Source organism: Pangasianodon hypophthalmus, chromosome 5, assembly GCF_027358585.1.
Source record: "Pangasianodon hypophthalmus isolate fPanHyp1 chromosome 5, fPanHyp1.pri, whole genome shotgun sequence".
NCBI lineage: Eukaryota > Metazoa > Chordata > Actinopteri > Siluriformes > Pangasiidae > Pangasianodon > Pangasianodon hypophthalmus.
This window is the reverse complement of record NC_069714.1, coordinates 3,189,082-3,201,873: the sequence shown is the minus strand read 5'-3', so window position 1 is coordinate 3,201,873 and position 12,792 is coordinate 3,189,082. Positions and strand designations below refer to the sequence as shown.

The window sequence follows — 12,792 nt, the reverse complement described above, 5'->3', positions numbered from 1 at the left end:
ACTCTTCCTTGCAAAAATGCTCCAGATCTATCAAATTCCACAGGTTTTCTATAGGATTTAGATCTGGGCTCTGACTTTGCTATTTCAAAATGTTGATCTTCTTCTTCTGAAGCCATTCCTCTGTTTACTTGTATTTGTGTTTTGGGTAAATATCTTTTAGAATTATGGCCCAAATTTGGTATTATCAGACCATAACACATTTTACCACAAGGCTTTAGAAAAATTTAGGGTGGCTTGGATAGTGTTTTTTGTGTGTGTGTGTGTGTGTGTGTGTGTGAGATGGGGTTTGGGTGGGAGTTGTGAGATAAAGTATCTCTTGGCAGCTTTTCTGAAAAGTTTTCAACAGGGACGTCCTGTTCTTGGTAATGTCACTGTGGTGGCCCATTTTCTCCACTTTCTGGTGATGGCCTTCACAGTGCTCCATGGTGGTGCTCTAAACATCTAATGTTTTGGAAATTCTGTTGTACCCCTGTCCTGACTGATACTCTCCAACATGCTTTGTAAACTCTTTGCTTTTCCAGCAGTCAGAGGAAACCAGGATGATGTCAAGAAAATGCAACAGATGTTGGAACAGCAGATGTTTAATTGGGGTTAATCAGAATCACTGCATTGATGACAGGTGTATGATAATTACTTTTGAACATGAGTTTAAATCTGATTGAATGTGATTAATTCTGAACACATCCACATGCCCCATTATAAAAGGGAGTGCACACTTATGCAACCAGATTATTATGTATTTTGCTTTTTCCTTTTTTCCCTGTCAGGTATTTCCCCCTCCGACACTCGGCACGCTTAAGGTGCCCATAGCGTGACAGAGTGCGCTTCCGGGTTGATATGATGATGTTTCCATTGCCATGTATGTTTTTGTTTTGAATTCTGTCTTGTCTCTGCCCCTGTCTTGTCATTGGTCATTCTTGTTCATTCACCCCCCGTGTGTGTTTGTTCTTGGCGAAGTATTGTTTCAGTGTTTGCCACCTGATCATTACCAAGCTGTTTGTCCAATGTTTCTTTTTCCAGTTTTTTTGACTTCTTGCCTGTTTCTTGTTTCTTGTGTTTGTTTTGCCTAGTGTGCTCAGTTTGCACGTCACCTGACCCACACCTGTTTTTTTGACTCTGCCTCTTCTTTATGTTATTGGATTTGTCTGCCTGCCTCTCAATAAAAGCTTTAACTGCAATTGCATCTGTCTCAACTCACCATACATGACACGGTGAAAAACAAATATAAATGTTTTAGGGTGTCATGTATGGTGAGTTGAGATCTGACATGATTTATCTTGATTTCACTTTTTTACAGCGCAAAAACCTGCAATTGTAGATTATTTATATCTACTTTATAACAAGCCTCATTTCTTTGTGTTATTCCCCCTTGACATGCTACAGCAATCTCCCCCTGAATCTGCTCATTTCTCGAGTTGTGTCAGTATTCCTTTTCACAACTGTGTTCACGTTGTCATGACAGAACCCCAAAAATAAATGTCATTTGACTCAAGTGTTGCATCAGATTGACATCAAATTTGACATTTTTTTTGTAAAAGGTACTTCATGAGGGCTTTGGTACACCTATTTAAGCCCTTGACAACCAACATAAACACTTATAAAGGGCAAAAAGTCAAAAAAATATATATATTTGAACATGTAAAAGATATATATTTTTTTGACTTTTTGCCCTTTATAAGTGTTTATGTTGGTTGTCAAGGGCTTAAATAGGTGTACCAAAGCCCTATGAACATCACCCTCAAAGTCATATCATTATATTGAACATAACCCAGTCTAAGAAACTTTCAATCATGAAGTACCTTTTACAAAAAAAAAAATAATAATTTTTTAAAAACTATTTAAAGATTAGAATTTGGTGCCACCTTCAAGATCCTGATGCAAGTGTATAAAAACCCATACAGAAAATACAGAGAGGCAAAGCTGAATGTAAAGTGAACTAGAGTTAAATAAAACGTTCTGTGACGTGTTCAGGGAGGCATTAGGAGTCCCTGAGGGGAGCAAACTCTCTGTTTCACTAAATCCAAAATCCATTCATAGCCTAAAAGATCAATTCAACATTAAAGCCTACAGAGCCAGAGATATTTTTTAACAAACATGAAGAAATAGTGAGAGATTAGTGTAATAGCCTGTTTTTTTCTCCTGACCAAACACCCACTCTTGCAGGAAATAAAATTATCACCATTCAATCTAGAAAATATTGGCCTAAAAAGTAAGACGGAAGTGGAGGATATCAGACATCCTGTGGTAAGACATTATCAAAATGACTCAAAGCATGTTTTTGGACCTGACAGTAAGAAACTCAGCATTATCAAATAGATGTGTGTGTGTTTGTAGAGTGTTATGAGAAGTGGTGAGCATTCGTTGGAACAGAGAAATTCATGACCAAATAAGGTGAGCAAACATGACTAATAGGAATAATGTAATAGGCAACATGCAAAAATAGTCAGATGAAATAATTATTCATTCAGTCAGGTATATATTAATTAATTAACATTAATTAAAAAGTAAATATTACCATTTAATAAAATAACTGGTAATCATTTCATATACAGTATAAACAGGATATAATGAGTTATGTAGAATTTAAGTAAATGCTTTTTAAACCCAACTAACTTTAGGAAGTACAGAAGTGCAGCAAGTCAGACTAATTCTTCTGTTATTATTATTATTCTAAGTTCAGGTAAAAATGAGAGATCATTAGTAAGATGTCAGCATTAAAATGTAGCAAGGTTTCAGTAGGCAAGTTGAGTAACATTGTAAGATATGAAAATAAAATGTTTCAAGTGGGGTGGAAACTAATGTCATGCACTGCAATAATTTATCATAATGCTATTACTCTGTGGAGGAGCCATATACAGAGTTTAATGCACTAATCAACAATTGTCTCACTATATGTTTTATGACATGCAACTTTCTGTTGCTATGTAAGCTACAAGATGAATGTGTGCTTGTCTGACTGTTCACTATTTGTTCAGATTTCACCTTTTAAACTCTCAGCACCCATCAGCGAGTCCAGACTCACCGTCGGATTAGTTTCAATGCAGTTACTGAATAACGTGAATAACTGAATAATAGCATGTTAGAATGTTAAACTGGACTTTAACATTCGCAGGCATGTGGACTGTGAGACCCTACAGTCTCTCTTTTTAATTTCCAGGATTGGAGTCAGACCCTGATGCATTTGTAAGAGAAATTGGCTTAAAAAACCTGCAGAAATATATTTATTATGCACATTTCTGTCAACAGTGGCAGACTGAAAAACAAAGGTTTGATTTCTAGATTGTATTATTTACCCAAATGATTGGGGCGGTATATACCGGGATTGGTGTATAATGAATTCTGAGTGGAAAAACACATCTGCTCAATATTATTCCGATGATTACTATATAGTTGACAAGCATTGCTTATCATACAAGAAATTTCTGTTGCTGTGCACCATTGATAGATCTCTTCCTTATCTTAGCGATAGCTGGAAACTGAAAATGTGTAGAAAACACTTCATGTTCTGAAAAACGAGACCGGTAGCATTTGTTGGAGAGTTGTTATACGAGGTAATACACTATCAACACACTGTTGAAACACAATGTTTAAAGCTAACTGTGATAAAACCACCATTTTAATAGGCATCTGCTCAATATAACTGGCATTCAAGTACTCTACACACTCTAAAATTCCTAAGGGGTCCTTTGGTTTTTCCTTCTGGAGATACATGTAAGGGTTCTATGAAGAACCTTAAAAGTGTTTTCTGTTTGAGGGAATTCTATGTACAAACTGTTTCTAATATATTTTAGGGACTTTAATACTTAAATATGAAACCTCAGCAAGAATCCACCTTATTTAGTTTTAAGCTACTAAATACCCAGTTTGCTGTGATTACAGTGGCTTAATATGAAGTTACGGGAACACAGAAGGATGTCACTTTCCTTTGGGTTTCCAGTACTGGAAGCACCAAGAAAGAGTCTGTTAGGGCCTGAATATTGTAATTGTACTAAACTACTAAGTAAAGAGCAACACCATGGGCTGTGCTGTTAGGAGAAACTAATCCATGCTGAGTTGGTGTGAACCCCGAAGTGGATTATTTTCCTTTTAGAGCAAGCCCTGAAATTTTTTTATTCTTCTTAAATCATGGCCATTTGCCAATTTTTGATTTATTAATAAACAATACTTCTTAACCATTTGTAGCTAAATGTAATGTCATGGAGCCTCCACAAAACAAGTTCCTGTTCTCATTTGTGTTAGCAGCTATAAACGTTTACTCATTTACTCACAAACCACCATCTTTTCTGTCTCTTTTTTTAAAAAACTGTTTTTAACTGTTTTTTTTTTTATTAGCTTCCACTATACAAGTCCTTGTGAACTAGATGTTATCTAGAAACAATAATGTATTCGAATGTGCACATTAAAATAAACCTATCGTTTATGTTACAGGTGGAGCTATCAGACCTGTTATAAATAAATTTCATTTTATACACTGAAAGTAAGTGGTGCAGCAGGTAGTGTTGGTGCCTCACAGCTCTAGATTAGATCATATAAACTCAGGCTACTGTGTGTGTGAAGTTTCGCAAGTTCCTCCCGTGTCTCCTCGGGGTTCTTTGGTTTTTCTTTGTTGTACATGTGATGTCCTGTGATAGACTGGAGTCCCACTCAGTGTACATTCCTGTTCAAATTCAATAAAAAAGAATTGGGAAAACCTGCAAGTTAGTTTTCAGCACTGCAGCAACTGAGACTGTGTCTGGCCCAGCAGTGCTGCAATACTGTGCGTACTGTATTTACTGTATGTAACTCAGAGCTAATACAGGGCAATACTGTTGCCCTGGTGAGGAAATCAGGGAGGAAGTGACAAGATCTCACTGAGTGCATGTGTACATTTTTGCAGATGACACAGCTAAGGGTGATTATTTGCTTCCTGGCTAAACTTGTCATGGCCTCTGCATCGAGGAATTACTCAGGTAAGGTGGAAATGGACAGTATCTGGTGTGCCATCATAAAAAGGAAGCTGGATTCCAGCAAAATAAGATCCCTGACATGTTTTATCCATATATAGGCAAACAGAGTACTCAGAAACAAATATGTAATGATAATCCGAAACAGAGAATTAAAGACATTTAAAGAACAGCACAACAGAGAATCAAGAGAACATGGAAACCAGGGATTAAGACACCAGACACTAGAAAATATTTATGCTGTAGACAAACTACTACATACATACTACATAATCCGTACATATAGACTGGAGTAACTACAAAACCAGACGGGTAATGTTTATTCAGATCTTGGGTCAAAATTAGCTGAACAATAAACATTAAAAAACTTTATGAAAATATATTTTAAAAATGATTTTGTTGATGTCAGTCAGCAACATGTTGGGGTTAAATTATTAAATTAATAATATAGTTGATATAGTGGTAAACTGATAAATAAACCTGTGTTTTTTCAGCCCAGTGTGAAAGCACTCCGGATGTAACCACTATCCATGTGATACAGGGAGAGGCACTGCGTCATCTCTGCCCCAATTCAGACTGCAATAGCGTGATGAACGATTCGCTGATATTTTGGTTCAAAAATGGAAGTGATGGAATCCAGCCAATCACAATGGAGGAAAATGAGCGGGTCCATTACCATGGTGCTGCCTTATACTTCCTGCCTCTAAGTCTGAATGACACAGGCCTTTACATCACACAATGGTTATTATACACACTCTTACATATTACACACACATAACATATCGATTCATATGTCTAAGGCTATTTGAGGGTCTCATTAATTAATATTTATACATAGTTACATCGTGCTGTACTGGGAAATAACACAACAAAAAGCTGATTTCCAGGTGTAGGGTGTTATTTAAAATATGAGGTGAGATTTTTAAAGCAGGCCACATTACTTTTTTAAGCACACAAAGCAGGCACAAATCTGTAGAAAAATCTGTAGAAAATCCAGTTTATAGTTTGAAAACTGGTGCAGAATATACAACAAAACAGGAAAATACTGTATCAGTCTAATATTATTCAGTAGCTTATGATTAAAAAAAGAGATATTTAAGGGACAGTCTACCTAATTAATAAATATATTTGTTTTTTAGATGATTATATTTTTATATATTATAATATATATATATTTGTGGTGTGTTTTATGAATTTGGTGCTAGTTTGTTGGTTGACACTGTATTTTTCTTATTTCAGTGAGAGGTTAGCGGTTGTCTGCAACGCTGATGTCTCAGAGTGACATTGTTAGTGTAGTTACAGTGGTGTTTAATAGGAGAAAAATTTTTTAATGATCTCAAATGTTAAGGATAATGCTCAGAACGAGGAAAAAAAAAAGAACGAGAGCTTCTTATCTCACTAAATTTAGCACTGACATTCGTGTAATGTTAATGAGAAATCCAACATACAAGTAGTGGAGACAGCAAAGGACTCAAAGTCCCAGAATGCAATGCAGCTATATGATACACTAGTAAGTGATCTATGAGATGATGAGTGCGATGACATTGACGGCTGCATTAGCATGAAAGTTGAAGCTTTGGAAGCTAATCTGTACAGACTAAAGGTCTAAAGTGCTGCTACATCACTGTCTTTATATAGAGATAATTTCAAGCTAAATCCAACTGATGGCACTATCAGCAGGTTGTTGAATGGCATTGTGGGTAATTGAGGTAACCATTAACCAAAGTGAAAATAGACCAACAGGTTGATGACAGAAAATTAAATAAAAAGTCAAGTCAGAAGTTCATTAGAAAATAAATCTTGGAAGATCCCATTGAAGATCACATTTTAATTAGAAATATTAATATGTAGGTCTTATAGGTTGCCGATTTCTATCTGGCAACAGAAGCAATTTCAAGCTTGTCTATTAAAATGGGGGAAAAAAATTTTCTAGAAATATTACTAAAGAGATTTTAATTCCAAGGACCAGTCCACTGGTCTAGAGTTACATTCTTCACTCTAAAACCTACACACTTTTTACTAGTAGCTTCACTGTAGTACTGAACAATATGCTTTAGAATGAATACCAATAATCAGGTGTCCCATCTTTTCCTCAAAAATAGAATAATAACAGGAGGAATTGAAATGAAAACCTGCACACACCAGACTTTTATGAGGACTGGACACCCCTGCCAATAATAATGAAACTATGAAACTACCTATGAAACTGAAAACTGTGATATTGGCTCACCAGACTGTATACTTTTCATATTATGCTGCCACTAGTCTCAAAGGCGTTATATTTTATGTTCGTGGTATGTGTTTCACAGGTGGTATAATGTGTCTGAATGTGATGAGTTTGAAACTGAAATTGTGGTCTATGAGACATTTCACAAAGATCAACTGTACAAAAACTTCTCAGAGCAAATAAGCATTCTGAAGCTTGACTGTCCAGTGTGGCAAAACATCGGAGAAACCATCACCTGGTACAAGGTAGATTCAGAAAGAGACTCTTTTTATCTTTTTATCTTTTCATCACTTACCTCAAAAGATTTCTAAATTTTCTGTAGTTACTGATGTGTCTCATAGGGTCACTTGCATCTTAAGCCACAACAAGCCATAAACTATAGTAGCAATTGACTTGTTCTCTCCAAAAGCAATCTTTATGTTCTTAAAATGTTTTAACCTGCAGATAAACTCTTTTGGAAAAGAGCATCCTTACTATTCCTTCAGTTTGTGCATCTCATGGAGCCATTAAACATTCCATGTATAATCCTATAAACTGATGATTTCCCTTTGAGAACAAGTTGTAAGTAGAACCGCTTTAGAAAGTTAGAACAGATAGCTAGACACTATTTCTTACCATGTGAAATCATCTTTAAAGCATGTCACAGGCAACCTCAGTGTTCGGATGAGTTACAAATGATCTATGAGTGGGGAAATATGGCTCTGAAATATCAGTTGTATTTTGAAGGATTTCCGTCTGATCCCTAACAAGTCTGAAGACATACTTCAAGTTTACCTCCTTGCAAAAGATGCTCAAGGAATCTACACCTGTGTGTGCACGTGGGAGCATCACGGTCAACTTTACAACTCCAGTGGATCCTACCAGCTTCAAAGAAAAGGTAGACTGCAATGAGACTGTGGTCACAACTGTGCTTGTTAAATTTCACAATATATAAACTTACTAGAGTTGGGCTTTTTAATGTTTCATTTAAAAGAGTTTGAACCTGTTTACAGAACATGAAGTGCCTTTTCCTCCAACCTTTCAATGTCCCATCAACAACTCTGTGAATTTTGTGGACCTGGGTAAGACTTAACATCAATTCCTTCTCCTCTAAACCCAATATAGACTGATTAGATAAGCTTTACAAACTCAAACTCTTGCAGGGATGGAGGTGAAGCTGAACTGCCTGGTGTTCTTTGGTCTCAATATAAGGGATGGTGGGAGAATTGTTTACTGGATGAGAAACAACAGCAGAGTGAAATCGTACAATAGGTAAAACAACATGGGATCAATGATTGGAGATATATATATATATATATATATACTTAACTCTTTGTTAATTTTTTTTAATTGTACTTAACTCTTAAATACATTTTTTTCATATTTTTATTTAATACCAATAATGTAAAATTACTTAATTATTATAAAATTTTCTCAATGGTATTCTTAGTCCCTGAAGGGGGAGAGAAGTGGAAATCTACTAGCACAAAGGGCCTAAAACCTGACCTTGGCATTATTTGCACCAAGGCATCCTTCTTTTTCTCTCTTCCAAAAAACAGACATTCCACCACATTGAAATTGGAGACAATGCTTTTCTTTTCCACTCTCTGTAGCCCTACATCATTCAATAAACAAACATCTGCCGGAGGAAAATCTGAGTACTGACCGTTCACTCATGCACCAGTTTCAGTCCCAGTGAGGGTCTGTTTTTAATAGAGACACCAAAGTACGTCACTATAGTAGTATGTCACTCTGGATAAGGGCTTCAGCTAAATGCTGTACACGTAATAAAAATAAGCGATTTAAACTAATACTCAACAGTATATTCCATGTATAAACATATCCATGCAATGTTATATAATTTGAAGCTGAGATTTACATTAGTTAGTCTTCTTATGCATGAATTCACACACTCAGGAGCAAGAGTAGGATATGAAAGTTTTTCTGAATTTACAGGATTTTCATTAATACCAAATTTGCCTGAAAACAGTACTTTTTGCACATTTAGTCATATGCATCACTAATGCTATGTAGTTTGCTAATGAATTAATCAGAAGTAAAAGATTATGTAAATAATCAATAACTGCTTAGTCAATTCATGTTAGCTTCTGGAATCGATGCTAGTGTTGTTCCTCTTTTGGCTGCTCCTGTTAGAGGTCGCCACAGTGGCTCATTGGTCCGTGTATTTGATTTGGCACAGTTTTTACACCGGATGCTCTTCCTGACGCAACCCTCCCTAATGTTATCCAGGGTTGTTGCGTACAACCCCAGTGGCTCGGGTTGGTTCCCTGGCTGCAGCGGTGAGAGTGCCGCGATCTAACCACTAGTCCTCCATGGACCCGGAATTGATGCTAGTGTAATTTGGCAATAGCAAAGGAAACAGGCTAATTAGTGAAATTAGTGAAATATCATGGTTTTTCAAATTAGTTGGAGGTCATGCCTTCTAGAGAAGCTAGGAAGATGCCTCATTTTATATGAGTCTTAATAATTGAGGTAGGGTCAGGGATACACATCTTGAAGTTCCACAGTGCAGTGACTTATCCATCTTCGGATGCACACAAACAGCTATAACATTCTGTAACATTGTGTAGCATGAGAAGGTCAAAACAGATTGGCACAATACTTGATTCAGTAAGTTGTTGTTGTTGTTTTTTACATTGACAATAAACCTGATTGAATGCTAAATAGAACCCATTTGATCAATTTATAACATAATCAATTTCAGTAACACTTATTACTTTAACGAAGTACAATTACTCAGGTGTTTTTCACCTGGCAGAACTGGGCAGTAGTTTCACTATACATAGTGAAGTTATTAGTTTATTTACTTTTCCCATATTAAGGAGGAGCATTGCTACTTAAAAAAAGAAGTAGCTTTCTGTTTTATTGACCAGATAGAAAAGTAATATTGACTCCACATTTTATAATTTTTGTTAAAGTACACCTATATCCAAAGGAACAACTAGACAAGTGCAGTATGTAATGGTGTGGTGGAAGTTATAGAATGCTGGAAGGTCCTGGGATGAGCTATTGAAGCAGTGTACTGATGAAAAAGCACAATGGTGTTGTTCCACACCATCTACATGATCTGATTTCCACTACAAAATAGGCACACACACTCAGAACAAACACAAGGGATGTACATGATGTCAATCTAATATCCATATGTCGGTGTTATATATCTACTGTAGATATCAAGCATGAACCACTATATATCTAAACTAAACCATTACATCTGCACTAAAATATCCAGCACAGCTCACACACTATAACACACTGTTTCCTATAACAGGTATAATGTTTTATTTCTCTTAATGTGCATGTGGAAACCTGAGATAGTAAAAAGCAGAGCATTAGCAGAAAAAGCTGAAAGTCAGCTTATCCACATTTTGGATGGTTGGAAGGTAACAGATCTCCTCTCTGCTTCAGGAAATAGCCACTTAAATAAAGCAAAATGTTTTTGGTATTCTGGTATGATTTTAGTACTTGAAAGCCATGTAGATTTCATAGACCAAAGCAAATGCAAACAACTGTTGCAGGACAGTAGTATATTTGCCCATGCAAAATCTTTATACATTTAGATGAAAGAAAATGTATTTGTATTGAGAATGTATTTCACATTGTTTTTTTTTTTCAGGGTGGAAAATGGGAGAATACAGTCAAATTTGACGATTAGTCAGGTTTCGGAGAAAGACCTCCAATATGAATATTGTTGCATAGCCATAAGCCCATATAAATGGGACTTTGTATGCATCACTCTCAAGACCAGAAGTAAGTTCACACTAGAATTAAAGGATATGGCACCCCAAAATTGTAATGTGCAGTAGGATGAGGCAGGGCTTGCAGGATACTCCATGTTTATACATGATAAAACAGGTGAGGGTCAAAACCAGGAAGAACCAGAACAATGAGACAACAGAGTAACAGGGAAAAGTGAGCTTAACAACATGAAAGCACTACAAGACTTGAAAGCACTGAAAGACATGAAAGCACTGAAACAATGAAACAATGAACCCTCAGGGTTTAAATAAGTAAACTCATTACAAACTAAACACAGAGCACCTGGACAGATTCGCGACCTACACCAATGCAGAGGCAAGACTCAAAATCAAACCAAAACTCACATGACAATGTAAAGAAGGAAGTACATGGATGTTGAAAACAAAACATGAAAGGAACCTAAAATAGACATGAAACCAGGGATAGTCATGCTCAAAACCACACTGCATGCTGAGAGGAGAAATACATGACTAAAACATTTTTTGATATGTACTTATACATAGTGCTGTTTTCTGTTAATACAAGCAGTTGTCTTTATAATGGTAATAAATACAATGGTAATAATGGTAATATAATGGTAATAAATTTAGAAGTAAAATATTAATAAATGTTAACAAATTTTTAACAGTCAAATTATGGCTCATGCTCAATTTGGCTGAATCTGACACTCCCCCCAGTTTGTGACAGAGAGTGTATCAGATGGCAGAGACTTTTTGGTTGTTGATGCCCCCAAATACAGAAGAATGTGCACATCACATTATTTAGCTGCTGACTATGAACTATGAAGATAACACTGCTACTCCATCACTTTTCTTCCCCGAATTTTATCTCCTCTTCTATATACCTGCAGTTTATATTAGTGTTCATATATACTGTCTGATTTTGTTAGCTAGATTTAGTGTTAAAGTTCATATTATTATAGACAATGTCAGTCATCTTACATATTTTTTTCTCCACTCAAAGTTACATTGTACTGTAATTCCCATTAATTGTAGCACAGTTCATGTCATAAGTACAGCACTGTGGTTAACTTATGTGGGGTTGGTCCTCTCTGTGACCCTGCCATCTCTCCCCATTTAACAGAAAGCAAGAGGACACACTAACTAGGGTTAGGGTTAGGTGACTAGTTAGGGGGCTATAGGTTTTGTTCCAAAGAATCAAGAACACTCCTTACTCCATGTGTTTAATCACTTGATCTTCGTCTTCACTCAGCTACATGTTGCTCCTTTTTTGCCTGAAAACCTTCAGTCATGCCTTCTTTTTTTGGATAAGATTGAAGACCCCTGTTTTAAACCTTTATTGCTCCTTGCTGTTACTAGAGCATATTGCTTTACGTTTCAGAATCCCTGCGCCCAGTGGTTACGACGTTTTCATGCACGGTCCTGTTCCTTCTGCTGGCTGCTGGGATGGTGAAGTGGGTCACTGTGGATCTGGCCTTGTTTTTCAGAAGCTTCAGAATAATGCAGAGTAAAAGAGATGGTAAAGAACTCAAAATGAATGTATTATTGATTTATTAAGGAATTTTTATAGTTTACTGAAATGATATTTTCATGAGGCACACTTCGGGCCTTTGTGGTTTCTGTTGGTTTCAGCTCCTTGCACAACTGAACTGAATTTAAGAATCTGTGTGAAGGGCTGAATTAGATCAACCACAATGTGTGCGCAATGTGTGAGATCATTAGAAAACTGTACTAAATATCAAATAGGTTAAGTTGCAGTATGAGAAGTAAAAAAAAGGCATCTCTGTGCAGAATTATTTGTCCTACTGTTGGACAGACATGGTGACGTAAGTGTTAATGTGTGACATTTAGGCCCTGAAGGATAATATACAGACAAGCAACAGGTTTGTGTACAATTACCAGC

At 36.3% G+C, this 12,792-nt stretch overlaps 1 protein-coding gene across 1 annotated transcript in view; it reads left to right on the top strand.

Moving 5' to 3' along the window:
* The first annotated feature begins 1,761 nt into the window (after positions 1 to 1,761).
* Positions 1,762 to 12,792, top strand: part of il1rl1 (interleukin 1 receptor-like 1) — a 14,298-nt gene continuing 3,267 nt past the window's right edge. Inside the window, exons 1-8 of the mRNA XM_034304836.2 lie at positions 1,762 to 4,949; positions 5,438 to 5,684; positions 7,253 to 7,415; positions 7,897 to 8,047; positions 8,163 to 8,231; positions 8,313 to 8,421; positions 10,787 to 10,920; positions 12,271 to 12,408. Of these exons, the coding sequence (XP_034160727.2) occupies positions 4,859 to 4,949; positions 5,438 to 5,684; positions 7,253 to 7,415; positions 7,897 to 8,047; positions 8,163 to 8,231; positions 8,313 to 8,421; positions 10,787 to 10,920; positions 12,271 to 12,408 (1,102 nt within the window). The 5' untranslated portion in view covers positions 1,762 to 4,858. The remainder of the gene's footprint in view (positions 4,950 to 5,437; positions 5,685 to 7,252; positions 7,416 to 7,896; positions 8,048 to 8,162; positions 8,232 to 8,312; positions 8,422 to 10,786; positions 10,921 to 12,270; positions 12,409 to 12,792) is intronic.